Source organism: Macrobrachium nipponense, chromosome 28 (assembly GCF_015104395.2).
Source record: "Macrobrachium nipponense isolate FS-2020 chromosome 28, ASM1510439v2, whole genome shotgun sequence".
NCBI classification, from domain to species: domain Eukaryota; kingdom Metazoa; phylum Arthropoda; class Malacostraca; order Decapoda; family Palaemonidae; genus Macrobrachium; species Macrobrachium nipponense.
This window is the reverse complement of record NC_087217.1, coordinates 59854140-59880444: the sequence shown is the minus strand read 5'-3', so window position 1 is coordinate 59880444 and position 26305 is coordinate 59854140. Positions and strand designations below refer to the sequence as shown.

The window sequence follows — 26305 nt, the reverse complement described above, 5'->3', positions numbered from 1 at the left end:
GATATATATATATGTATATATATATATATATATGTGTGTATATATATATATATATATATATATATATATATATATATATATATATATATATATATATAAATAGAGAGAGAGAGAGAGAGAGAGGTGAACTCTCGAATTCTCGTTGTCAACCCTTAGGATGGGACGTGACGGGATGCTGTACGCAGTCCGAGATGAGACAGATGAATTTGTTCGCATAATGTTCAAGGTCGGTGAAGATATCCACTTACTGCTCAAGGGTCTGGTTTCTTCCGTCATTTGTTAGTTAAATTAAGTTTATTCTGTTATTATTATTATTATTATTATTATTATTATTTTATTATTATTATTATTATTATTATTATTATTGTGTTGTTACTGCTGTTTTTCTTTTTCACAAGAACAACCACTAAGAGTATATTTTGTTACTTGCATAGTGAGAAGATTTAAGTCCAAATGCAGACGACAAGGAAACAAAGATATTTGCTTTAAAATAGATAGGACAGCAATTCTGCATTACGTAAACAGTAAATGAATTTCACACCATCCTCCCTTTTTGTATTTATTGCTGGTTTATTCATTATGAGTAGTAGGGAATTTAATTCCGAACTCCTCTTAACTTAAAAAAAAGGCACTTTTCTACTAGACACAAGGGTTTTCAACCAGGGGGAATTTCTCCCGAGGGAGGAGAGGAATTTCAGAGTTTCGGTGGGGGGGCGTTGTGACCACAGATAGGCAGGCTCAAACTGATTCTAGGATCACACAAAACACAGTGCCATGGGCTTTTTAGTATTATATGCATACCATTTGGAATGCAACTTTTCGAGGCAGACAATTTTGGAAAAGGGCGGTGGGGGAATGACATTCTGACATACGGTGAAAGGGTGCATGGGCCAAAAAAGGTTCCAAGGTGTATTTGGAACCTTTAAGATGGTAAGCAATCGTCGTCTAGTACAGCAACTATGTACATTCACTTAACAATAAACGTATGTAGAATTTTATTGTAGTTTTTAAAAGTGAGTTCAAGGGTTGTTTGTTTGTTGTTTTATATATTTTATCAACATTTTGGGAGACATAAAATAACCGTGAATTTTTTCTTTCATTCATTCTAATCCCATCAAAATTATACTAGACGACTGTCTATTATTTAGAATAATAATAACAACGAATTGTTGCATAAATGCCATAGTTGTTCTCTACATATATAATCTTATAGGTATTGTTAGTACCCATTTAACTATAATTCTTAATAGTTGTTTTTGTTGTCGTTATTAAGGCAAATTGAACTTCCTCCTTGATGGCGTTTGTTTGTGTTTAATAACCGCACTCGACCGTCAAACAAGCAAACAAACTCATCAACTGGCTTGATGAGAATGTAAACTTGAGTCAATTAACGTGTGAAAGGTGGTAGAGTCTCGGACATTTTGAAGAGAGAAGAGAGAGAGGAGATGAGAAAGAAGAGACGAGAGAGAGAGAGAGAAGAGAAAGTAAATCTCTGTCACTCTTTCCTAGGATCCGTTCGAGGAAGATGAAGCTGCAGAGTGGCCACGAAGTGGTTCCTTTGGAAGGATCCGAAAAGGAGAAACAGATGAAGGATTTCCAGGGTTACACAGGCGGTTTAATTCGTCTGATGCCCGGCAGGTGGCTCTTCGCCACCAGGTTCCAGACCGTCGCTGATCGCATTTATAATTTCCAGGTAGGTGATAGGTAAAACACTTATGATTAGTTAACGAGTTGTTTGTATGGGGGATATTGTATCTTTAAATGTTAAATGATAACTTACAACTTTTATGGTTAATAATTTCGAGTATATATATATATATTATATATATATATATATATATATATTGATATATATATATATATATATATATATATATATATATATATATATATATATATATATATATATATATATGCATATATATATACATATATTATATATATATATATATATATAACATATCTATATATATATATATATATATATATATATATATATATATATATATATATCGTACTATTCGATCCAAACGGAAATAATAATCAGTAGGTATCGTATCAGCAATCAAGGTCCGTATCTAGGCCCTCACATCAACCTAGGGTATAATTCTCTCTCTCTCTCTCTCTCTCCGTAGCACAAGAAAAGCGACGTGGTGGTGATGACGTGGCCCAAGTGTGGCACGACCTGGACCCAGGAGATCGTCTGGACGATGATGAACAGCCCCGACCTGGACCATCCAGATTCCCGCCTGCCCATCCTGACGAGGTCGCCTTTCATCGAGTGGGTATTTCTTCCTTTTTTCATGATTATTTTCCTCCATTAGCTTCATTATCACATTTTATAGCTTTGGGTTTTGTTGATTGTTTTTTCCTTCAGCAATCGAGATTTTGTCCATGTATTGCAACTGGGGAAAGGTAATTTAACTTTAATGGCACTACAGGGTGAACTGAAGCATATTTGAATTTGCCTACTTCGGGCCAGTTTTGTAAACAAGGCAACACAGGAAATGGCCTTCTATTGATCCACTAACAGGGATCCAGTTTTGTAAACAAAGCAACGGAAAATGGCTTCTATTGAACCACTAACAGAGATCCAGTTTTGTAAACAAAGCAACAGAAAATGGCTTCTATTGATCCACTAACAGAGATCCAGTTTTGTAAACAAAGCAACAGAAAATGGCTTCTATTGATCCACTAACAGAGATCCAGTTTTGTAAACAAAGCAACACAAAAAATGGCTTCTCATGACCCCTTAAGAAAGGAGTAATGAGAAAATGGAATAGTTTCATTGAGCCTTAAACATAACTTGGAGGAATTAAGTGTTTTTCGCTTTAAACCAACTTCAAATCAGCTGAACAATATAAGATTAATCAGAAGGACTTTCGTATTTGTCAAGGAGAATGTAGTAATGTACCCCACTGGACAAGATAGAAAAGGCGTTTCTTGAGTCCCAGTGTTTATAGACTCTTAAAGACGATTCCCGTAGGAGATGTAGTGCCTTCGGCCCATAGCTGCAACCCCTTTTATCCCTATTACTGTACCTCCCTTCATATTCTCTTTCTTCATTCTTACTCTCCACCCTCTCCTAACAATTGATTCATTGTGCAGCTGTTACACCTCTCAAACCTTTTTTACTGTCAATTTCAGTTTCAGCGCTGAATGACCTCATAGGTCTCAGCACTTGGTATTTGGCCTAAATTCTATTCAGGTTAGTTCTCTAAAAGACACTAGAGAAAGCTCGAGGTAGCCTTTGTGAATAAACACTTAGGTCTAGCTGGTTGCTCTTTACAGGATGGACATGCTCTTCCCAGCGCTGAAACCGGGAGAAGTTCCCCCATCAGACGACCCATTTTATGTGACTTTCAAGAAAGTGTGTCCAAACAAAAATCCTGCAGATGGGATGCACGTGCAATTGACAGAAGACTTCCCCGACCCTAGGCTTATCAAAACACACTTGCCGTTTTCTTTAATGTCACCTTCGTTACTAGACACGTGCAAGGTTATTATTTATACGTTTTATTTTGCCTCCTAAATCTACTTTTGATTTAGTAACTCCTGTGGTCATTATGTCAGTATTATTATACAGATATAGCAGGTTGTTGGGCATCTATGTTGTTTGAAATAATCCTTATACTGTTCTTGAGACTACAGTCACCCAGTCCTCAAAGTTTGCTCTCTTTCCTTCGTCTGCAGGTGATCTACGTAGCGAGGAACCCGAAGGATGTCATTGTATCATTCCACCACCATTCAAGACTAATGAAGTTGCATGACTACGTTGGAAGCTTTGCAGACTTCGTACAGTACTTCCTCGATGACGACTGTGAGTTATGCCATAACATTTCTGTTATTTTGCTGTGATACTTAACCCCTTGGTCCTCAGGGTTGGAAGACTGACATTTCGTAGGCAACGTAGTTTTACTGGGATCATTCCATACATGAAGTTACTGAGACAGCAGTTTCTTTTCTCTGCCTTGCTTTACTCCCTTAATGATCTGAGATTTGTTAGCTATCTGCATTAGGCTTATCAATATATGACAGAAATTTTATAAAACCAAAAACCATTCTTTAACAGCTCGGCATTCAACAAAGCATGGCATTATATAGATGGAGGTGGTGCAGATTTAAACAGAGTAGAACAGTGCAGTATAATTCATTAACAGCATAACGATACATAGAAGTTTATATAGGTAGTACATTACAGCACAAAGCAATATAGAGAAAAAAAGAAACCATTTTGCAGTAAGGACATAGCTTGCAGCGCAGACATATACAGAACGCAGCTGTACAATCAAAAGAATCAGGCCACTAGACAAGGGTTTAGCATAGAATCAAGCAGAGAGCAGCCTGACACAACAGTTCAGAACAAACCAACCTAAAAGTTAATCTTTAGTAACGTGTTCCTAATTACCCAACATCATTCTTTTCAGTGATATTCGGCCCATACTGGCTGCACCTGAAGGAGGCCTGGGAGAGGAGAAACCACAAAAACCTCCACTTTATCTTCTACGAGGACCTGAAAGCGAACCCTCTGGGAGAGATCAAGAAGCTGGACGCTTTCCTCAACACTGAGCTGACGGATGCCCAGCTGGACGGTATAGTCAAATACACGTCCTTCAAGGAGATGAGGGCGAGGGACAACGCCCCTGTGTTCAACTTCGAGCAAGAGGGAGTCACGGTGGAAGCCTTCAATAACGAGGTCGTCAAGAAAGACGGAGGCTTCTTCAGAAAGGGTAATGTCAGTGTGGTCCAGTGTGGAGGGATAATTGGGTACTGAGCTGCAGCTCTGTGAATGTCTTGAAATGCTGTTATCAGTGTTCAGCAATTAAAACATATTCTTCGTGTTTGTCTTGATTGGTTAAGAAAAAAAAGCCACTGTAGGAAACCAAGTAGGTATTTTCACATAAACTTGGTTTTCTACAGAGGCATGTTTCTTAACCAATGAGCAAGAAGACTGATCAGTGACAAAATCGCTTTCATTTTTCGGGCCTTTAGGGCAGTTGAATTTCTTCTATCATTTGGATGGGATTTACAGATTACTTTCCAAAAAAAGTGACTTTATGATATTTTCATACGGTATAGAGTGTATATGCAAAGTAAAAACTAAACTATACTTACTAAAGGAATGTAATTTTAAAAACAAACACTGTATATTCTATACACTGCAACATTAACAGATAAGTTTCATCTTTTTAAAAACCATTTTTCTTTCCAGGAGAATCTGGAGACTGGAAAAACAAATTCACCCCCGAAATGGACGCGAAGGTCAACCAATGGGTTCAGAAGAACTTGAACAATCTCGGTCTTGAATTCAAGTACGGAATTTAAAGTAGAAAACTGGTAAATTTTAAGTTACAGATTTTACTTGATAACATTTTACGTCTATGAGATAAAACATGACAGAGGATTAATAAAAACTACTACTATACCGAATTTTTATTTTGGGGCCTTCTTATTTTTCTGTTCCAAGGACCTGTTATGTGTTGTCAGTGCATTGTCATCTCTCTTACTTATTTTGTTTTTTCTAGACAAATTTTAATAGAGTTATTTCGTTTGTTCCACCTAAAGGCCGCTTAAAAAAAGCAAATCTATTTTCTGTCTTCGCACTGTTAGAGAAAAGTAAATTCTGTGTTTTAGTTAAACGCTATTTTAACATGAACGAACCATCTTTATAGATCAAAACACCAACGAGAAAAATATTTAACCAGGAACCATTTCAAGTAACTAAATTCTATGCTTATTCGAAGTTACTAGCGCGTATTAAATTGACTGAGTTATGCACTCTTCCTAAAACCCACAAAGCCATAATTTGTACCTTTTTTCTCTTCTCTCCTTAAATTAGATTAAGGAATGAAAATATTAATGAATAAGGAAAATTTTTACAAATAATGATGTTTATAGCTTTGGTGATAGTGAATAATAGAATGATGAGGGTGTAAAAGGTAATTTTAATTCAATATATTACGCAATAATAATCCTCATGTCACTTTTTGACCAAGACTTTCAGACAAATTGATTCGTCTGTCTTACAAGTGGGTAAAGCAGGAGAGAGAGAGAGAGGAGAGGTGGAATTCTTAAAGCCTCTGACGTCATCCATTGTGCAAGAGGAAGGTGTCCAATGTCGTCCTTGTTAGATTATTGTACGATCCTATCTCCCTTCTTACCTCCCGTGTCAAGTGTCTCCTTTTGGAAATGGAACATGAGGTCGCTTAATAATAGTTAGAGGGGTTTGACAGCAAGATTGAAGGAAGCGGGAATGGATGTAAAGTATGAGGCTAATAAGTGGGTGCAATATAATAGAATCAACGGGAAAACTGATATATAATAAAGAAAATGTTAGAAAGCTGATGAAAATGGTGTAAAGAAAATGCTGTCTGAACTATAAATATAAATAAAGTTTTCGTTACTGGATATGGTTTTATTTCACAAATATTAGTGCATCCCAGCGCATATTAGATTTGACACTGTTAATTCATAAATCGTTCTTATAAAATATATATTGGTAGTTTAATAATAGAGAAAATTAAAATGGCTGAGTTTCGTTATTCTACGCCAGTTGCTTTAAAAGTACGGTATTCCGATAGTTATTAAGTTTTAATATATTTTTCCCGTTGGCTTGTAAAACTCCGGAATCTCCCCGTACACTTCACCCGCGATTTTAAAGGAAAATTTTGGGTCTTCCTAACCTGAGAGACACATTCCAGAAATCACTGAATCAGTTGCGTACAGGGCCGTCATTTTGGGGGTTGGGGCACTTGGCCCCCTCAAGACACTGATGGCTTCCTAAGGCTTGGTTTGCCACCATAGCCTTTGAAATAATTATAAAAAAAATAGTGATAATGATAACAATCAAATTCACTCCCAGCTGCATCTTATATAGCTTCAAAAGGACCACAAACTTCCATAAATTTCTTTGGGTGGGGCCCCCTTACAGCGCCCCCCTACCCACAGCTGATAGGGCTCGTTACATTCGCCATCCCACCCATACCATAAGAATCTAAACTTTGCCGCCCACACCCCCACCACAAGAAAAATCTGAAATGACGCGCCACTGGTTGCATATCAATGCAACTGACAAAATATAATGCGAGTACTACGTTTAGTTTACATTCCATCATCTATTAAGAACATCGAACTACGCTTGTCAGTTGCAGGAGGTTGTTTTTTTTATATTTTTGATCCCTGTGCTATTTTTCCGCCCATTGTTTGCAAATGAAAGCAGTATTCTACTATTCATTATTCCTGTCACGCTATCAGACGCAGTGTGAGCGAGCAAGCACCAAACAGCATAGACACCGCCGTCTCGCAACGTCTATAAGTCCCCTAGACCCAAGCCTAGACCAATCCAGACTGCGCTTAGTAGTACCATTCCCACAGACATCTTCCTCGGTACGCTCTGATGTGCCCCCAGGCCGATGGGCGATAATGCTCTGCAGAGGCTTCATGTCATTGCAGGCTCCCATCTCCCTTTGACTGCGATAACTCAAACCACAAAGGAATAATGGGACGTCTCTGTAGCCACCACCAGAGGCCCGAGGGCGAGCAACGCAGCGTCACGCACCCTCTTCAAGGCACAACCGTCGTCAGGTCATGATGGGACTCATTAGATTCTCATGGGTCTGAGGCTCTGAGCTTATATTATACGTATATATCGCCACGATCGTAAACACGCCTTCTCCCTCGGCTATCGAGCAAATAAGTGGTGATGTGGTCAGATTTATTCCCCGGTCTTCTGTGTCAAATATATCGGTTAGGCCTACTTGACTGTACAGCACAGATGTAAAATATAATGACAATCGAATCTTTGGTATTGCATCGTCAGTTCTATGCCTTGTCTGGAGATGAGGAACTGCTTATCGATAAGTATCTTGCAACGTCTTTGCACTGACTTTATCTCTCTCTCTCTCGACTCTTCTGTTTCATGATAATGTAATTAATGAAGGGTTCAACCTTATCTCCACCAGTTATACCTTCCCAAGTACCGTGAGCCGGAGGGCGTATGAAATCAGCAATCTGAAGATCTCTGATTACCCAGTTTCACTGTCAATCCTGCTTGCCGTTAATCAGATTCTGGCTATGACTTATTTGTTAATTGGTTGGTTATGATTTAACTGGCTTTGTGCCAACACGGGCTCTTGCTCCTAGAGCAGCCCGCAAAATTTTCATTAGTTGTTGTTATTGATTAAGCTGGCCTTATGACAGAACGGGCTCTTGCTCATAGAGCAGCCTGTATATCTTTTCAAGAGTGGTGTTTTTATTTTTGAATGAGCTGGTCTTATGCCAGCACGGGCTCTTACTCATAGAGCAGCCTGTAAGTTATGCAAGCACGGGCCATTGCTCATATAATAGGCCTATGCGGGCCCCAATGTAGTCCATCTCTCTCGACAGGTAGAAAAAGGGAGTAACAACAAGACATAAGACATTTGTGTTTCTTTACGAGCGTAAACTAACAAATATGCAAGAGAGAGATAAGGAATTTAAACGGATATGTATATGGTCGAATGCGCGGCATTCTGATGTGTACATTGATAACAAGCATAACATGATAGCCATAATAATGTCTGAAATGAACACATAAATTGTGATCTTGATGATTCGTGTTTCCTGCTTTCTCCGTATTTATTCGCGTGATTCGGGTACGCGATTTTCCTCAGGGGTCCGTGCGATGGCTCTCATGTATACAGCTACAACGTAACGAGAAATATGTTTTGAGGAAGTTTTTGGATTTGAAGAAAAAACGAAAAAAAAACTGAAAAGATAAGGTTGGATGCAGGTGGGAGAGAGTAATCGGAAAAAAAAAGATATATCAACTAATTATCGAATTTTTAACTCAAGGGGAGATAACAACAGTTCATAATGAATTTGGGCTATGACAAGACTCGAGATAAAAGTGGGAACTATAGACCTCATACTTGCAAGGGGATAAAAGTGGCACCAGATTAGCCGGTCGAGTCGCAGTGACTTATTGAAGGCATTGTAGAAAACTTAGTGTTATTACACTAGAAAGAGGGAGAGGGGGAAAGAGTTACAAGGAGTTACAAGGATTAGGATGTCTCAAAGACTTGTTAGTCCCTCCGAGGAGAAATCGTGTGCTCACTTATTTCAAGGGCAGGTTTTACTGTTAATTCAGAGTATCGTGAGAGAGAGAGAGAGAGAGTTACAAGGATTAGGATGTCTCAAAGACTTGTTAGTCACTCCGAGGAGACATCGTGTGCTCACTTATTTCATGGAGCAGGTATTACTGTTGATTCACAGTATCCTGAGAGAGAGAGAGAGAGAGAGAGAGAGAGAGAGAGTTCATCAAGAAAAGTCCTTTTCCTTTCAACGTCTCCGAAGAATGAAACTCCTTAATGGCCAGTTATTCCTGTGGAAGGAGCTGACAGGGAAAGGCAGCAGCAAAGGTATTATGCTGTATTTATAATTTAATTAGGACCGAAACTTTGTCTTTAGGTCGTAAATTAATTTGAAGTTTCTAAATAGTTTAGGATACATTCCTCGCGAAACTAACAATAAGACTGCATTGTACCTTAATTTGATCTCTCTCTCTCTCTCTCTCTCTCTCCTCTCTCTCCTCTCTCTCTCTCTCTCTCTCTAACTTTCCTACTGATATCCGGCCCCTACAGGCTTCACCTAAAAGAGGCGCTGGAGAAGAGGAACCACCCAAACCTGCTCTTCACGCTCTTCGAGGCCATGAAGGCAAACCCTCTGGAGGAGAGCTGAAGAAACTCGAAGCTTTCTTGAACACAAACCTGAGCGAAGAGCTGATGAAGGCCAGGGGCGTCACCCCCTTACTGAACTCCGAGAGAAGTGGAGTGATGGTGGATGTCCTCAATGAGGATATCGCCCAGAAGGAAGGAGGAGTCTTGAGGAAAGGTCTCTCGTGTGATTTTGTTGTCGTCACCATTCTAGGATATTTTGAAACGCATTTTTTTTTTTTTTTCCATGAAAGAAAATTATTGAGCTGGTTTTGTCTGTCAGTCCGCCAATTTTTTGTCCGCCCTCAGATCTTAAAAACTACTGAGGTTAGAGGGCTGCAAATTGATAAGTTGATCATCCACCCTTGGATCATCAAACATACCAAATTGCAGCCATCCAGCCTCACTAGTTTTTATTTATTTATTTTTTTTTATTTAAGGTTAAAGTTAGTCATAATCATGCGTCTGGGAAAGATATATGGCAGGCCACCACCGGACAGTGGTTAGAGTTTCTTGGGCCGTGGCTCATACAGCATTATACCAAGACCACCGAAAGATAGATCTATTTTCGGTGGCCTTGATTATAAGCTGCACAGAAAACACTCTTACGCCGAAGAAACTTCGGGGCATTCTTTACTTGTTTCCATGATAATCACATAGAATATAGTTACGTAGTGACCACTGAATTTGACATCACCTTACATCTTAGCTCTCTTGGGAATTTATCTTTACTTCCGATCGTTCGTATTTCAAAAAATATTTTGAAAGGTTTAAAGATGCCCTTCATTTTGTTTGTAATCTATTCCAAGACTGACACGAGAGAGAGAGAGAGAGAGAGAGAGAGAGAGAGAAGAGAGAGAGAGAGAGAGAGGAGAGAGAGATGTTTATGGATGCAGAAGAGAATGGTGAATGAGGTATTTTGCAGTTCATCTTATCAGGGTACTAATTGCTTATTGCATGGAACGTTTATAATGGTAATGCATAGATTCATGTATACCTATCATTATACACAAGTAATCCAATATACTCGCAATATACATATGATGTATAGATATATATATATATATATATATATATATATATATATATATATATATATATATATATATATATATATATATATATATATATATATGTATACACACACACACACACATATATATATATAATATATATATATATATACATCATATGTATATTGCGAGTATATTGGATTGCTTGTGTATAATGATAGGTATACATGAATCTATGCATTACCATTATAAACGTTCCATAAAATAAGCAATCAGTACCCTGATAAGCTGAACTGCAAAATACCTCATTCACTATTTCTCTTCTGCATCCATAAACTATCTCTATGGTTACAAATCGCCGAGTCACGAAGCCTTGGGCATCTCATTTAAAGCATCTGACATGTTTTTCCAGGCAAAACTGGTGACGGGAAGGGCAAGCTGACCCCTGACCTTGAAGCTGAGGTCGATGAATGGATTCAGAAGATCCGAATGACCTTGAAGTCACCTTCAGATATTGAATTTAAAATATGAATGTTTTCCTTGCCTGTGCTAAATTTAATAAAATGGATGAGGTAAATTGGCGTTTATCTTAATAACCTGTTTGATTGTTTACTTACGCTTTTTTTGACGTTACCGAATGTTTTCTTTTCTGTTGTTTGTTTAGTGTTTGTTTACGTTTGACGTTCCTTGTGTACCGTACTCTGTTGACTGCTGTAATTCAATGAGAAGTTCCAGAAGAATGCTGGGCTTTGAACCAGTCTGATAACTAACACATCTCTTGAAAAAGGGCCACAGATAGTGCCTGAAAGTACTCGAGTGTTGAGGAAAATAGAATGTAAACACTAGTAAACAAGTTATACGCAGTAATTTTGTGGGTTTCATTTTATATCTTCAGAAGAGAACTGAAAGAAGTTCTTGTTTTTGTTTGGTTCATCATCATCATTATTATTATTATTATTATTATTATTATTATTATTATTATTATTATTATTATTATTATTATTATTCAAGGGATTTACACCTTTCATGTGGAACACCCACAAGGCCACTGACTTGAAATTCAAGCTTCCAAAGAATATGGTGTTCATTAAGAAGTAACGGAAGTGAAAATGTGTTTGTGTGTGAATAACAATTTCACCTAATCGGTAAGAAACCTGAGATCGATCCCGAAGGGGGAAAAAGACCGTATCCATTTCCCGAAAACCACATCGTGCCCCTCTTGACTTTAGCCGCAGATTGGAATTATCTGGTGGTTAGTCAACTATGGTGAGCAACCTTACCTCCACACACTTCTTGAAAGCCTATTAACACTTAGATTAAATCCCTCTAAGGAAAAAGAGAGGTAGTTGGTATATATATATACATATATATACATACATATGTACACACACACACACATACATATATATATATATATATATATATATATATATATAGAGAGAGAGAGAGAGAGAGAGAGAGAGAGAGAGAGAGAGAGAGAGAGAGAGAGAGAGAAACCTAGTGAAAGTGTTTCACTGATTCCAATATGGATTAACTGGAATATAACCCAGAATAAATATGAAATACAACGTCTTCCAATAATGACAAAGAAAAAATGTCATCCCTTTTACAGGAATTGTATTCATAATTATTTGAAAAACTAATGATTATATCGCTTGCCAGTTATTGTTAATGGTCAAAAGAGTGCAATACATAGAACAAAATTAAATGTAGTCTCTGTTGGAGGGCTATCAATGCAATTCAAAAACCGCACCGTCATCATGATGTTTGTTATTTATGAGTGCAACGTAATCTCTAGCAAGACTTTTTATTCTCCAATGTGAGCTCGACTGTGATGCATAACGATAGTCACTATATCTACTTCTGTAATTCTGTAATTACATACTATTCATACCTATTCACGTCTGTAGTTACTAAGTGATGTGAGAAGACTCTTAGCTTTGGGAAATAAATTCTTCCTGACAGGGACAACATAACTACGATTGTGACTATAGTGACAGTTGCTTGCAGATATGGCAACACCTAAAAATTAAGTTTTTTATTTTTTAGAAAGTCCGTTGAAAATTTTTGGCCGTCTATTTACATGTAATTCAATGTCCACATAGCACATGTTAAATATAGAGAGGTTGTAAATATTCTTTTTTATTCCACAGTAGTCTGATAACTACCCAAGCAAGTTGTAAAGTAACACAGGCAACTAGACGTCCAGAGGTAAGATAATTCTCAATCTTGAATGCCTGCAGCAAAGCGGAGACTGCCAGATGAATAAGAACTTCCGAATTCTAAGCGATTGGGGGCAGGGTGTTGCCCTTTATCACTAAGTGTTTGTCAACGAAGGTTGTGTTGATTATTAATTTAGTCGCAATTCTGATGCCCAAGAGGTATTGATTTCATTCTACGTATTTAGGAACACCAGTGTAATGCAGTGAAGCTGTGGAAAGTGATTTAGAAGAAAAATGACGTTCAGAGATCATTCCTTTTCAGAGAGTTTTTATAAAGTAGAAAGATCTCGGTCAGTTTACCACAGGATGAAAAGCATACACTGGAAGAAGTGGCTTTTACTCGTATGACAACCTTACGCCAACGAAGAGTAAAGCAGGAAAAACTTATAAATGTTAAAGAGGAAACAGAAAATGGTCACGAAAATGACAAATCGTTAACTGGCAATTCATTGTTTTCTGTTGAATGATTGTTGGTATATTCATCCTCTTCCTTGAGTGTTTATAACTCAGTGCCTTACTCTGCATGTTTGCTGTAACATTTGTGTTTTGTTTTTCAAGTAATGTTTGAAAATTACCTATACATGGTAATGCTACGTGTAAATTCTAGCAATTATATGTTAAGGTAATGTAATTCATGCTGGAATGAACTAATGTAGTTTTGCAGTTCAGTGACTTTCACAGATGGTCATAAAATTTTGAATATATAAGGCGCATCACGTCTGGCCCTTTTATCATTCGTGATTACAAACTTTCAGTCCTCTAACGTAAGAACTGAATAATCAGCCACATGGCTAAAAATGTCTACGTTTAGATTCAAGTCAGGCGAGGGCTAGTTCCAGCTACTGGTCCTAGTTTTGGGGGAGAGCGGTGAGTAGAAGTGGGTGGTGATAGGGGTCGGCCTTCCCCTGCCGAATAATGACATCCCTATAACGCAGTGGTTCTTAATCTTTTTTTTACCACTCCCCCTCTAAGAGTTGGTCCTTTCTCCCACCGCCCCCTTTCATCTATGAGTAAAATTCTCTCCCAGATTTAAAGAAAAATAAAAAAAATACGAGAAAGAGAATGGATTTTGAGGGATAGGAAGGAAGATCGATAATTTACAAAACATGGTCAGCCCAACGAGTCTGACTAGAGTATTAGACTCTAAGAAAGTAACGTTATAAGGCGATATACTTTTGCGTTTTTTCATAAACTTCTGAATATTAGTTCCTCACTCTTGTTAAGAGAATAACGAATATAATTAGAATTTTTTTTTTAATTTTTCCTTAGGGGGCGCCGCCCCAGGTTAAGAACCACGCTTTTACGGCATCTCAAGCGTTGGATGGTGGCCTCTTGTTGCAAACGCAGTAAGTTATCCGATGTTCTGATGACATCGGATGAAAGGAGGGTCTCTACTAGATTTATTTGGATAGTATATGGTCTTCTGGATTTCTAGAGTACGACTAGAAAAAAACGTCCGGATATTCTGGATACAATAGGATCAGCTAGACCCCCTTACTTGGATAGGATGCAAATAAGCGACATGGATAACTGAAGAGAACAGGGTAGACCTCATTAATTAATTAAATACAATATGATTCATAAAAGATAGGCCTATTTAATCATTTCTTACATTATTAAATGTAGGTAAGAAGGATATTAAACCGGTATGTCTCCACCTTTGTTAAAGTCCAGGGTAAACTCATGCTAAGTAAAGTAGGCGGCCGCACAAAGATATCGTTTATGAATGTAATTTGTCGACCAGTCAATATGAATGGGTGTATATAATACTTTGATCCCCGAAGGCTAGTACTAGACGCCGCGTCCCAAGGAGCTTCCGCTATGTTTAGTACTATAGTAGATTCACATCAGCCGTGCATTTCATGTCTAGGCCAGTCCCTTACGACGCTCCTGATTGGCTGTTGATACGCCAGTAATAAGGCTGGAAATTCTCAGTCTCTCCCGAGCGTTCATATAGGCAGGATGTATGTTCCACCTCTCCTGGGGGATGCTTTTGAAAGATGTATCCCTCAGGAGAAGTGGAACATACATCCTGCCTATGTGAACTGTTGAGAGAGACTGACAGTTTTTCAGCCCGGTGATTGGCTTATCAACAGCCAGTCAGAAGCGTCGTAAGGGACGGACCTAGACATCAAATGCACGGCTGATGTGAATCTACTATAGTACTAAAAATGGCGGAAGCTCCTTGGGAAGCTGCGTCTAGTACTAGCCTTCGGGGATCAAAGGGTGACACGTGATATAGTAATGGGTTTACCCTGGACTTTGATAAAAGTGGACACGAGTACGTGCCGGGTTAATACCGGTGAGAAGTATTACTTAGTCCTAAAAGAAAAAGAAAGGAAAATAGCATTGCAATTACCGCCCTGTCAGTCTGAATAAGTATCATCTGGCGAGACTTCATCCTCAAGTATTCAGTATTCCATCAGGAAAGTATGACGCAGACTGAAAGCACAAACTCACATGCAATACAGAGACTGAAGCACGGTAGGTCTCTCATAACAGACATACTCAGAAGTGCTCAACTTAAGCACAGGCTTTCCTAACACCGTGTACTCGAAGAAGTTCCATATACAAAAGTTCCTATTTTCTCTGGACACTAGTTTCAGGCCTGTTCCGGGAGGGGGCTGGGGAGAGGTCGGGGCGGTCGAACAATCGCCCCAACTCAAATTTCTGGAAGTCCATATTTTCTGTGACTATTCTTTTCATTGAACTGTACTTACAAAGTAATAAATAAATTATTGTTTTTTGTAAAGTAAAAGTATATAACATAACAAAAACTAAAGTAGTACGCATGTTATTGTTAATATAATAAATCAATCTATCGATAAAACTGAAGAAATAATCTATAATTTCAGTAAAAACTTTCAACATTATAAGTAAAATTCTGTCAACCAAAGTCAGTACTTTGAATAACATCTAATCGGGTAGAAGGGCATAGACTGCGTAGGTAACCAGTTTTTCTTCTTAATGTAACTCAAGTAACATTTTTCAAGTATTTCATCTTGTATATACTACCTATATATGCACTGACATTTGTAGAAGAAAAGGTCTAGTTTTGGGAAAAGCGACCCCCACCCGCTATAAAAAAACTCTGGGTACGGGTCTGAGTTTCCAATAACTTTACAGTCAGTCACAATCACCAGGTTAAATGAAAAACATTTTGATGAATTGACTTGCTTTGAAACAATCAGCAAAGCGAGGTGCGATTTCTTTTTAAAAAGGATCGCAAATCTCGGTACCTGATGCAATAAGGAAATCTAGTAAATGTCCCTTCTTACATCGCATCGCTGACATGTTGAAGTTCCACTTGCAAATATTTTTCCCTCTAGTCTCAGAAAAGGATAATTCGCTCTGTTTAATGTGTGTGTTTGTAATATAAAGAGCTTTTATTACAATTATTCTTGTTATTCTTATGCATTATTCTTGGGCAAAGTAGTAACAGGATCAGTTCCAACATACCTGGAATTATTCAGCATCAACTCCAGAGGCAAGAGACACATAAGACCTGACCGTGAAATAATAATTTTGTTTATCAATTTTCTTTGTCCCTGTAAGTGGCTTTTCCCCCCCTCCAGGTCAGTGTCAAAATGAAATTGATCAGTGGCCACGTGGCGGTACCTACAGATGAACCTGAAGCAGATAAATTGCGTAAAGACTTTAAAGGTTACATCAACGGCCTAATTCGACTAACGCCCGGCAGATGGCTCTTGCCTCCCGGTTACACAAATTTCGCCAGCAAGATTTATAACTTTGAGGTTAGGGGTTATAATTCTGTTATATATTATTCTGTGATAATGACTTATTACTGTATTTGAATTTCTGAAATGATTTTTGCAATGATCGTGCTCAAGTAACCAAGTACTATCGCCAAAGCAAATAACGGATATAATTCTTTTATAAAATTATTTTGTCAATATTCTCTTCTATTACTGTATGTGAATTAATGCAATGATTTTTTCAATTACTATGCTCAGTTACTACTGCCATTGCATGTGACATTTCTGAAAGATTTACTGTTTTCTACTGGAAAGTATACGTAACCTCTCTCTCTCTCTCCCAGCATAAAGAGACCGACGTCGTGGTGATGACTTGGCCCAAGTGTGGTACGACTTGGATGCAGGAACTCGTCTGGACCATGACGAATAACCCCAACTTAGATAATCCTGATGCCGGGTTGCCTGTCATTGTGAGGTCACCCTATTTAGAGTAAGCTATTATTATTATTATTATTATTATTATTATTATTATTATTATTAAATGAATACGATCAACGCAGACAATCATAAAAATTAATCTAAATTAAAATACTTCAACACAAAAGTATTTTAATTTAGTTTCATTATTATTATTATTATTATTATTATTATTATTATTATTATTATTATTATTATTATTATTAAATTAATATAATCAACGCAGATAATCATAAAAATTAATCTAAATGAAAATACTTCAACACTAAACTATTTTAATTTAGATTCACTATTATTATTATTATTATCATTATTATTATCATTATTCGAAATAATGACAACGTTTACGACAACCAAAAACGGGGTCATTAGCTTTAGGATAACTCGCTCATATGTGACATTCATTTTAAGGGAAAGTGTGTAATAGGTGGCTGGTAAAAAAAAAAAAGGGCATATCGAAAAACAAAGGCAAACAAATGTGTAAACAAATATAAAAACAAATAAATATTTATTTAGATCAACCGAAGGTAAGCTGGCATGATTATTGCAGTCATTTCCAGTTTTTGCTGAATATTTCCGTGTCTGTAAACTGCCTTACACTATACTCTGTTTTTTTTTTCGTCTGTCCATCCGCCTGTGGGGTTTGCTCATGGTAACACTGCGTCCCGGGCTTTAAATAATATTCTATTTCGAATATTAACGGTGTAATTCGCATACAGTAAATTATTAAAACACTTTTCAGTTGCAAGGTACACCCAGATATCCTTTTATTTACCTAAAACTTACACATAGCGTAACTATTTAAAGCCCGGGACGCAGTGTTACCATGCGAAAACACCACAGGCGGATGGACGTATGGGAAAAAACAGAGTATAGTGTTAGGCAGTTTTAGCAGAATTGTCTGGAAGATGATATAATCAATACTAGATAAGTTGAAAGCAAAATGGAAAAGTCGATGGCTTGAATATAGTCGGTCCATCTTTTTTGTTATTTCTCGGCCTAGAAACAGATGAGAACTGAGATAACTTTAAAATGACAGATCAAATACAAATCACAAACATAAAGTATAGGAAAACTTCATCAATGAGATAGATCTGGAATTTTTTAAGTGAATATTTTTATCATGGAAGATGAAGCAGAGAGTCAACAAACCTTAGGACCCGAGATATCGTCATTCTGAATTCTGCTCAGTGATCTCTTTCCGAACTCTTCTGAAATTCACAGGATGGATGCCTTCACGCCCCGTTTCCAAATGGAAGACATCCATTCTACTAGCAACCCGCTATACGACGCCTTTAAAAGATGGTGTCCGGACAGGAAACCCGAAGAAGGGATATACCTGCAGTTGGCGGAATGTCTGCCAGATCCAAGGATCATCAAAACACATCTGCCCTTTTCCCTGATGTCTCCCTCGCTGCTGGATGTCAGTAAGGTTGGTTGTTTTTCTCTCTATATCAGGGTCGGAATATGTTGGTTTTGAATTTGAAAAGAATGAAGTCCTGTAGTTTAGGTTGCTATAATTTTTTCCTGGGTCACCAATAGAGACTTACCGCCACATCTACATATACTTTGTATATATACTCTTGTAAGATAGCCTATGTCCATATTTTACCAATGATCAGCACAGAACGAAGTACTCGAAATATATGGTTGCAACGTTCAAATAGTGTTGTATGGGCCGTTCATTTTCATATGTATACACACACAATATATATATATATTATATATATATATATATATATATATATATATATATATATGTGTGTGTGTGTGTGTGTGTGTGTGTGTGTGTGTGTGTGCGTGTGTGTTACGGGGTTTTATTTTATTACTCTCTTCGTTATGTTTGCGTGGCGTACTTACGAGTTCTTATTCTCTCTTCTTCTTCTGGTTCTCTTCGTGGCTATGGGTATTGTTTGAAAGGTTATTTGTTATATGGGTTAACCTTTAATTATCACTTGCTACGGTTGAGTTTCTTTTCTCATAGGAACATTGTAGATTATTTATTCGTTTTAGCCATGTCTCTCAGGAGGTTCACAATACAACACTGTCACTACAATGGAACAGAGTGAGAAGGAACACAGCCTCCCCGTATAAGGACTGGTTCTTGACTGAATTTCACTAGGAGTTCAAATGAAGTTTGGACCTAACTGATTCAATTAGCTCCTCCATAACTAATCTCTAAGACACATCCTACTTCTACTTGAATGGCTTTCCTTACTTCCGGTGCCACCCCCAGATTAGTCTGATTGGTTTCGTCTCTTGACTGTAACCACCCACTGAAGGAGTCAAAGTTTGTAGTTTTTGGTGAGGTTTGCACTTTACTGTTTTCGAAAACACGTGCCAATGTTTGGTCTCGTTTTCGAAACTGCTATTCGTGCAGTCTTATGCTGCACACATCTATTCCCTTTTCTACCTTAACTTCTGGTAGATTCTTCATCACTCTACCATTACTATATATATTTCTACCAGTGGTTTTCCTAACTAATTTGTCCCTAGCTTCTCTAGACAGACTTTTGTTGTTTCCTAACATATATATATATATATATATATATATATATATATATGTATATATATGTATATATATATATATATTATATATATATATATATATATATATATATATATATATATATATATATATATATATATATATATATGTAATGAGGTATTCCCTCATTATTCATTTGGTAAACGTGTAACTCGAGCGTCAAGGCAAACTAATACACACAGCCCCTCTCTCTCTCTCTCTCTCTCTCGGCAAGCAATCTCTCTCTCTCTCTCTCCGAGCGACCCCTCTCTCTCTTCACCTCTTTCTCTCCACTCTAACAGGTAATGAAAATGAGAGAGTTGCATTATAAGAAAACACATTTATTAACAATGAATAAATAAGGAACTAATCAAGTCTTACAGACTAACTCAATTCAATTAAAACCCCAACAAAAATGTCTGAACAGTTATAGTCTCCAAAAAGTCTTTATCCATCGGGACTCCCTGTCCCCCTCATTGCCAGAACCGTCAGTTTCAAAGACACAGAACACATCCCGGTAAGTACACACACAAGTTTAACAATCAGAGATTAAAGATTGGATATTACCACAAACATGTCAAATAGATAACAAGCCAGTCTTTGGCTAAAACACTTCAACACTCACCCAAGCAGCCGGAACACTTAAAGCACTATATCATAAAAACTCCCGGTGAGCACCACGGCATCTTGCCTTTCTCTCGAGACGCCTCTATCAAAATCACCCGTAGACTTGGGTATCCAACATTATTAACAGAAGAGGCGCACACGCACTTACGAACGCACAGTTCGTTAGCGCCTTACAATTACTGGCTTCATCCAGTTTCACAAAGGCACTTTGAGAAGAGTTGATAAACTATCGTACATTGACTTGTCTAACTAAGCAGTTTTATCTCACGCCATCCATAGAAACTCATTGTCAGCTTTCTCAGGTCGTTGCCTCTGCTCTGTTCTTCACATTCCAATAGGTAACAGAGAACATATTGACAATATATTATTAATCAAAAACTCTAGGCGTATATATATATAATATATATTATATATAGTATATATATATTATATATATATATATATTATTAATATATTAATATACAAGTATGTCATATATATATATATCTATATATATAATATATATATATATATATGTATATATATATGTATATATATATATATATATATATATATGATATCATATATGTATGTATATATATGTATATATATATATAACTATATATATATAAATTTGCGACTCATAACAAGATAGAACCCAGGCCTTTCAATTCTTTTTAGCCGATATCACTGTAACCTTTGTGGAGTGCCGAGTAGCATGAGCAGCCAATCACGAACCGTTTCAATGGTATCGACTTTAGATATTAACCGTTAACGAAAAAAAAATACAAATTAATACAGACTAATTTTATAACAGATGTGTAAAAAAAAAAGTCCTATCCTTTACCTCCATGCAAGGTTGCAACCACTTTGCAAACGGTAAATTCCATATTTGCATAGATTTTCGAAGGCATACGATTTGTTTCTGGAGATGGGAACATAACGTAGCTGAACACGAAAACGGAAAAAGTAGACTTGCTGTTTTGATGCTCTTTCCAGATCTAGTCCAACACGCTTAGGAACTTTACATTCTAGAAACTACAAACTGCCATTTATTGTCATTTTAGTCTCACCAGCCATGATGTGTTTACAACTTGAACTACTAGTTCATTATTGCTTGCGGTAAAAAAAAAAAAAAACTATCTTAAAGTGACCTAATGAAAGGGTTCTATTATTTGCAGATTGTCGGGGAGTACTGTAATCCTGACTTCTGTTTACTGCTAACTATTGAGTATATCCTGATTTGTGCTTACTTATGACTATTTTGTATATCCTGACTTCCGTTTACTGATAATTATTGGGTATCTCCTGATTTCTGCTTATTGATAACCACTGTGTATATCCTGACTTCTGCTTACTGATGACTATTGTGTATATCCTGACTTCTGTTTACTGATAACTATTGTGTATATCCTGACTTGTGTTTGCTGATAACTATAGTGTATATCCTGATTTCTGTTTGCTGATAACTATAGTGTATATCCTGACTTCTGCTTACTGATAACTATAGTGTATATCCTGACTTGTGTTTGCTGATAACTGTAGTGTATATTCTGACTTCTGTTTACTGATAATTGTAGTGTATATCCTGACTTCTGTTGACCGATAAGTGTTTGATAACTTGAAATAAATGAAGTACAAACCAAAGAAACAACCATAGTGAATGACAAAGGATAACATTTCGCTGAGATAATTTTCTATCTCGTTGAAACGCCCTTAGGTCGTGTACGTGGCAAGGAACCCCAAGGACGTCATAGTATCCTACCACCATCACAGCAGGATCAACAGGGGTCACGCCTATGTTGGAGGCTTCGAGGACTTCGTCCAGTACTTCGTCGACGACGATTGTAATGGCTTTTGTTGAGAACTCTAGTAATTAGTTATTATGAAAAACTAAGAGAAACTATTTAGGATATGCGTGGCAACTACTTCCCTTTTCTTGAGAACTTATACATTCGCTTGACACGATTTTGCATTTTTTCATGTTTTTTATCTGGTCAGTAATGGACTCATTAACTTTTCTAGTTAATTTTTCTATAATTTTATAGATTTCTTACTATTGGGCGTATGTGTAAATATATATATATATATATATATATATATATATATATATATATATATATATATATAGTAGATATATTGCATATATGTATATATATATATATATATATATATATATATATATATATATGATAATATGATATAGCATATATATATATATATATATATATATATATATATATATATTATATATAATATATATATATAGAGAATAGAGAGAGAGAGAGAGAGAGAGAGAGAGAGAGAGAGAGAGAGAGAGAATAGTGGCCCTTTCGCCGCAACGTGCCAGAGGCGACGATGATGACGATAGTAATTATATAATGGTTTAATCGAGACATTATATTCCTTTCAGTATTATACGGCCCTTACTGGCTTCACTTGAAGGAGGCCTGGGAGAGGACAGGCCACCAGAACCTCCACTTCGTCTTCTACGAAGACCTGAAGGAAAATCCCCTGGGTGAAATCAGAGCGCTCAATGCATTCCTCAAGACGAACCTGGCGGAGGCGCAGCTGGAGAAGATAGTCAAACACGCGTCATTCGAGGAGATGCAGGCCAGGGATAACGCCGTCGTGCCCACGGTCACGAGAGGAGGCGTTCAGATGAGAATCTTCGACGAGAAAATCGTCCGTAGGGATGGCGGCTTCTTCAGGAAAGGTAGGTCTGATTTTGGAATGCTACTGATAGCAGTGGTTTTTTCTGGTCGTTTCATATTAGGGGTATTTAGATAATATCACGTTTCCCTTTACTCAGATCTTCTGAATAACTTTTATATGTATACGCACACACTGACACACATATATATTGTTGACCGAGTCAGTAATGTCACTGAAGTCCTGATTTCTCCTCTGCCTGTCCGCTGGTTCGGATCCACGGGAGGACGAAACTATAGTTAACTAAAAAAATTCCCCTTCGGTTAACATATATGAAAATATATTAATTCCGATGTAGAGCGAATTGGATATTAAATGACATTTGTAGCTTAATGCATATAATGTATATGTGCATGTGTGTATACATATGCCCGTGTGTGTGTTTACGACACAAGCATTTCTAATTATTTTCCTTAAAAACTAGAGAGGGTATTTCACCTTATTCATGTTTTCATATTCATTTCAAGTTTATTTCACTTTTATTATTTTACAAATATACTAGGAGTCGGGTATCATTTCCATTATCTGAATGAGCGCTTGTCCAGATCAGAAATTTCCGTGATTATTTTATTCGACAACGGAAGCTTATAGTAGAGATTATAAAAGCGTACAACTTAATGTCAAATCCATCACATCATGGTGGTGACCTCATTCCAATTCGAGAACTAACAGAAGAAAATTGGTTCAGCTTTTTGGAAGTACTCGCTAGTCTTTGGTGCTTTCTAGTAAGATTATAATATTCTTTTAAGGGGGGGGGGGAGGTGGCGTGCCTTAAACCAAACGTTTTTAAGTAATGTTCCCATTCTTAGCTCTTGATAATCCTGACCATCAGTTGAAGGAAATTGGGTTACCGTAGAAAAAAGGTCATTGTAGACAAATGTAAAGTATTATGTAGTAACTGATGAAGATAAGAAACAAACAAACAAACAAATGCTCCACAGGCAGGCAGCCACTGGGTACAAGGAAGACCAGAATTCAAGGCTACGTAATCGTGCATCCTTCCAAGATTTTGATATTGAATCTGATTTCATTGATGAAAGTAATAGTTTTAGCTTGTTCAGGTATTTTTAACCTCTCGACTCCCATTACTCTCATTGAATTTTCTTGTTTTCCTTAAGTCTGGGCTAGTTAATGGCAGCAAGTTGTCTGTCGCATTTCTTTTGTTTTTGTTTTTGGCAATTATAAAATTATTTGTGTGGATGCCGCCTTCACATTAATAGCCCTATATTTTAATAACATTTAACTTTTGCAGGCGAATCTTAAGCCTGGGCTAGTAAAGGGCAGTAGGCTGCCTGTCGCATTGCTTATTCATTTATTTATTATATATATATATATTTTTTTTTTGCAGAGATAAAATGATCTGAGTGGATGCCGCCTTTACTTTAATAACACTACACTTTAATAATGTTTAATTTTTGCAGGCGAATCCGGAGACTGGAAAAATAAACTGACCCCTGACCTGAATGCCAAGGTTGACCGATGGATCCATGAAAACTTGAATAGTCTCGGCATCAGATTCAAGTTTGGAGAAATTTTAAAGTCATCTGGAAAACTGTAGACCGTTATCTTATAATGTCTGGCGTTCGTTCTTACTGAGGAGCTGATTTTTTGTGTGAATATTTTGATAAATATAAACAATATATTTTTTGCTTCATCCTTTCAATAACCCATAGTCTTATCTACTAGCCTAATTTCCTTACTTTTTGCTTACTCGGGGATTAAGCCCACAAACTACTTTGTTGTTCTTGGTGTTGATGTGGTTGTTGTTGTTGCTCTTCTTGGGGTGGAAAAGTCTAGAAATGTCTGAAAAAGGTGTTTCTCGTTGAGTTAAAGATACAGGAATTTTAGGATGGGATATTTATGATTTATTTGTTAGAATACATATGCAAAAAATAAATAATTTGCATGAGAAACAATACAGAACAATTATTTATGATAAAATATAGCGTATTTATTTTCATTTTCGCTGGTGAAACAATGTGCAATTTGACCATAGATTTTAGCACGCGCCCTGAGTAAGCTGGAGATCCGATCACGCATTTGTTCATTTTTCATTATTGCGAGGACTACCAATGCATTTATCTTCCAGTTCTGGAACACTGCATTGTTGGTGAGAATGTACTACATCACATATCAGCCAGTTTCTGTACCTTATGTTTTCTGACCCTAAAAAGTATTTGTCTAGGACGGCAAGCCTAATTTTATCACTTACACTGTAGGAAATGAAAAGACACTAAACTCTGGAATACTCACCTCACTGAAATGTGCTTGTCACTTCTTACCTATGTCCTTTTTAGTTATTTATATGTTTGAGTTTGATGCCGGACGCAGGAAATTTATGTTTCCTTTGAATGGTAGTACAAGGAATTAACAAACAAAATGTTTGATTCATTCGTTGATAGAGGAGGAAGTGCAGGCACTTTGGAATGGAATGGTATATAAAATTGAGGCCAGAGGCCAAGCAATGGAGCCTATGAGGTCATTCACCGCTGAAAGGGACAATAACAGTAAATAGGTCTCAAAGGTGTAAAAGGAGGAAAACCTCGCAGTTGCGCTATGAAACAATTGTTAGGAGAGCCTGCAAAGTACGTTGAAAGAGAGAAAATATGAATGGAGATACAGTAAACAGAACCAAAGGGGTTGCTGCTAGGGACCGAAGGGACACTGCAGAGAAGTCGTTAGAACCCAGTTGGCTCTGAATCATGGATAACTGAATGAAAATGCAAAAATAACAAAATTGTATTTTGTGGGACTAAAAGATAATTTCCTGTCTTAATTATATATATATATATATATATATATATATATATATATATATATATATATATATAAAGTAAAAATTTTTATATTTAAAGGAAGATGTATGATTTAACACGCCTTCCTTTACAACAAGAGTTAATATTGTTTTCTTTTCGGTATAAAAAAAAACGCCATTTGTGTCTAAAACAGGTTCAACACCCTTTCATTAGCAATAAAATGTAACACTACATCATTCAATGTAAAAATGAAACTATTGCAATTTCTGAATAATAATTTACTTATATTCCTATTTATTTATCTATTTATTTACTTATTTATTTATTTATTTATTTATTTATTTATTTATGTATTTATTATTAATTTATGTTTCTCTAATAAGTTATCTCCTTTTTCTGCATTTCCTATTACCTTCTGTTACTTCTTTCGAATGAACACCATTTTATTTGGGAGCTTGCATTTCGAGTCAATGGCCCCTGTGCGTTATTCCATATGAACATAGTTCATCTTCTGAATAATAATATACTAATAATAACGGAGTATCCGTTGCAACACTCGCCCCAATAACAAAGAAATTTCTCAC

General features: G+C 36.8%; 3 protein-coding genes across 5 annotated transcripts in view; 2 read left to right on the top strand and 1 right to left on the bottom strand.

The window, feature by feature from the left end:
- LOC135201787 (sulfotransferase 1C4-like) overlaps positions 1–20368 on the bottom strand; it is a 37150-nt gene extending 16782 nt beyond the window's left edge. The window contains exon 1 of one of the 3 annotated variants that reach the window (XM_064231040.1): positions 20273–20368. The gene's annotated coding sequence lies outside the window, so the exon portion shown is untranslated. Of the gene's footprint in view, positions 1–11322; positions 11499–16386; positions 16496–20272 lie in introns of those variants that run through there. The other 2 variants (XM_064231041.1, XM_064231039.1) reach the window with 2 other exon arrangements.
- Positions 1522–5423, top strand: LOC135201786 (sulfotransferase 1C4-like). Its single transcript, XM_064231038.1, has 6 exons — positions 1522–1693; positions 2136–2281; positions 3292–3499; positions 3694–3820; positions 4428–4730; positions 5213–5423. The coding sequence occupies exons 1-6, from the start codon at positions 1526–1528 to the stop codon at positions 5323–5325; spliced, it is 1065 nt and encodes a 354-aa protein (XP_064087108.1). The 5' UTR covers positions 1522–1525; the 3' UTR covers positions 5326–5423.
- LOC135201209 (uncharacterized) overlaps positions 13002–26305 on the top strand; it is a 22533-nt gene continuing 9229 nt past the window's right edge. The window contains 7 exon segments of the mRNA XM_064230087.1: positions 13002–13086; positions 16503–16682; positions 16988–17133; positions 18345–18552; positions 21974–22100; positions 22667–22969; positions 24387–24519. Coding sequence (XP_064086157.1) covers positions 16515–16682; positions 16988–17133; positions 18345–18552; positions 21974–22100; positions 22667–22969; positions 24387–24519 — 1085 coding nt within the window. The 5' untranslated portion in view covers positions 13002–13086; positions 16503–16514.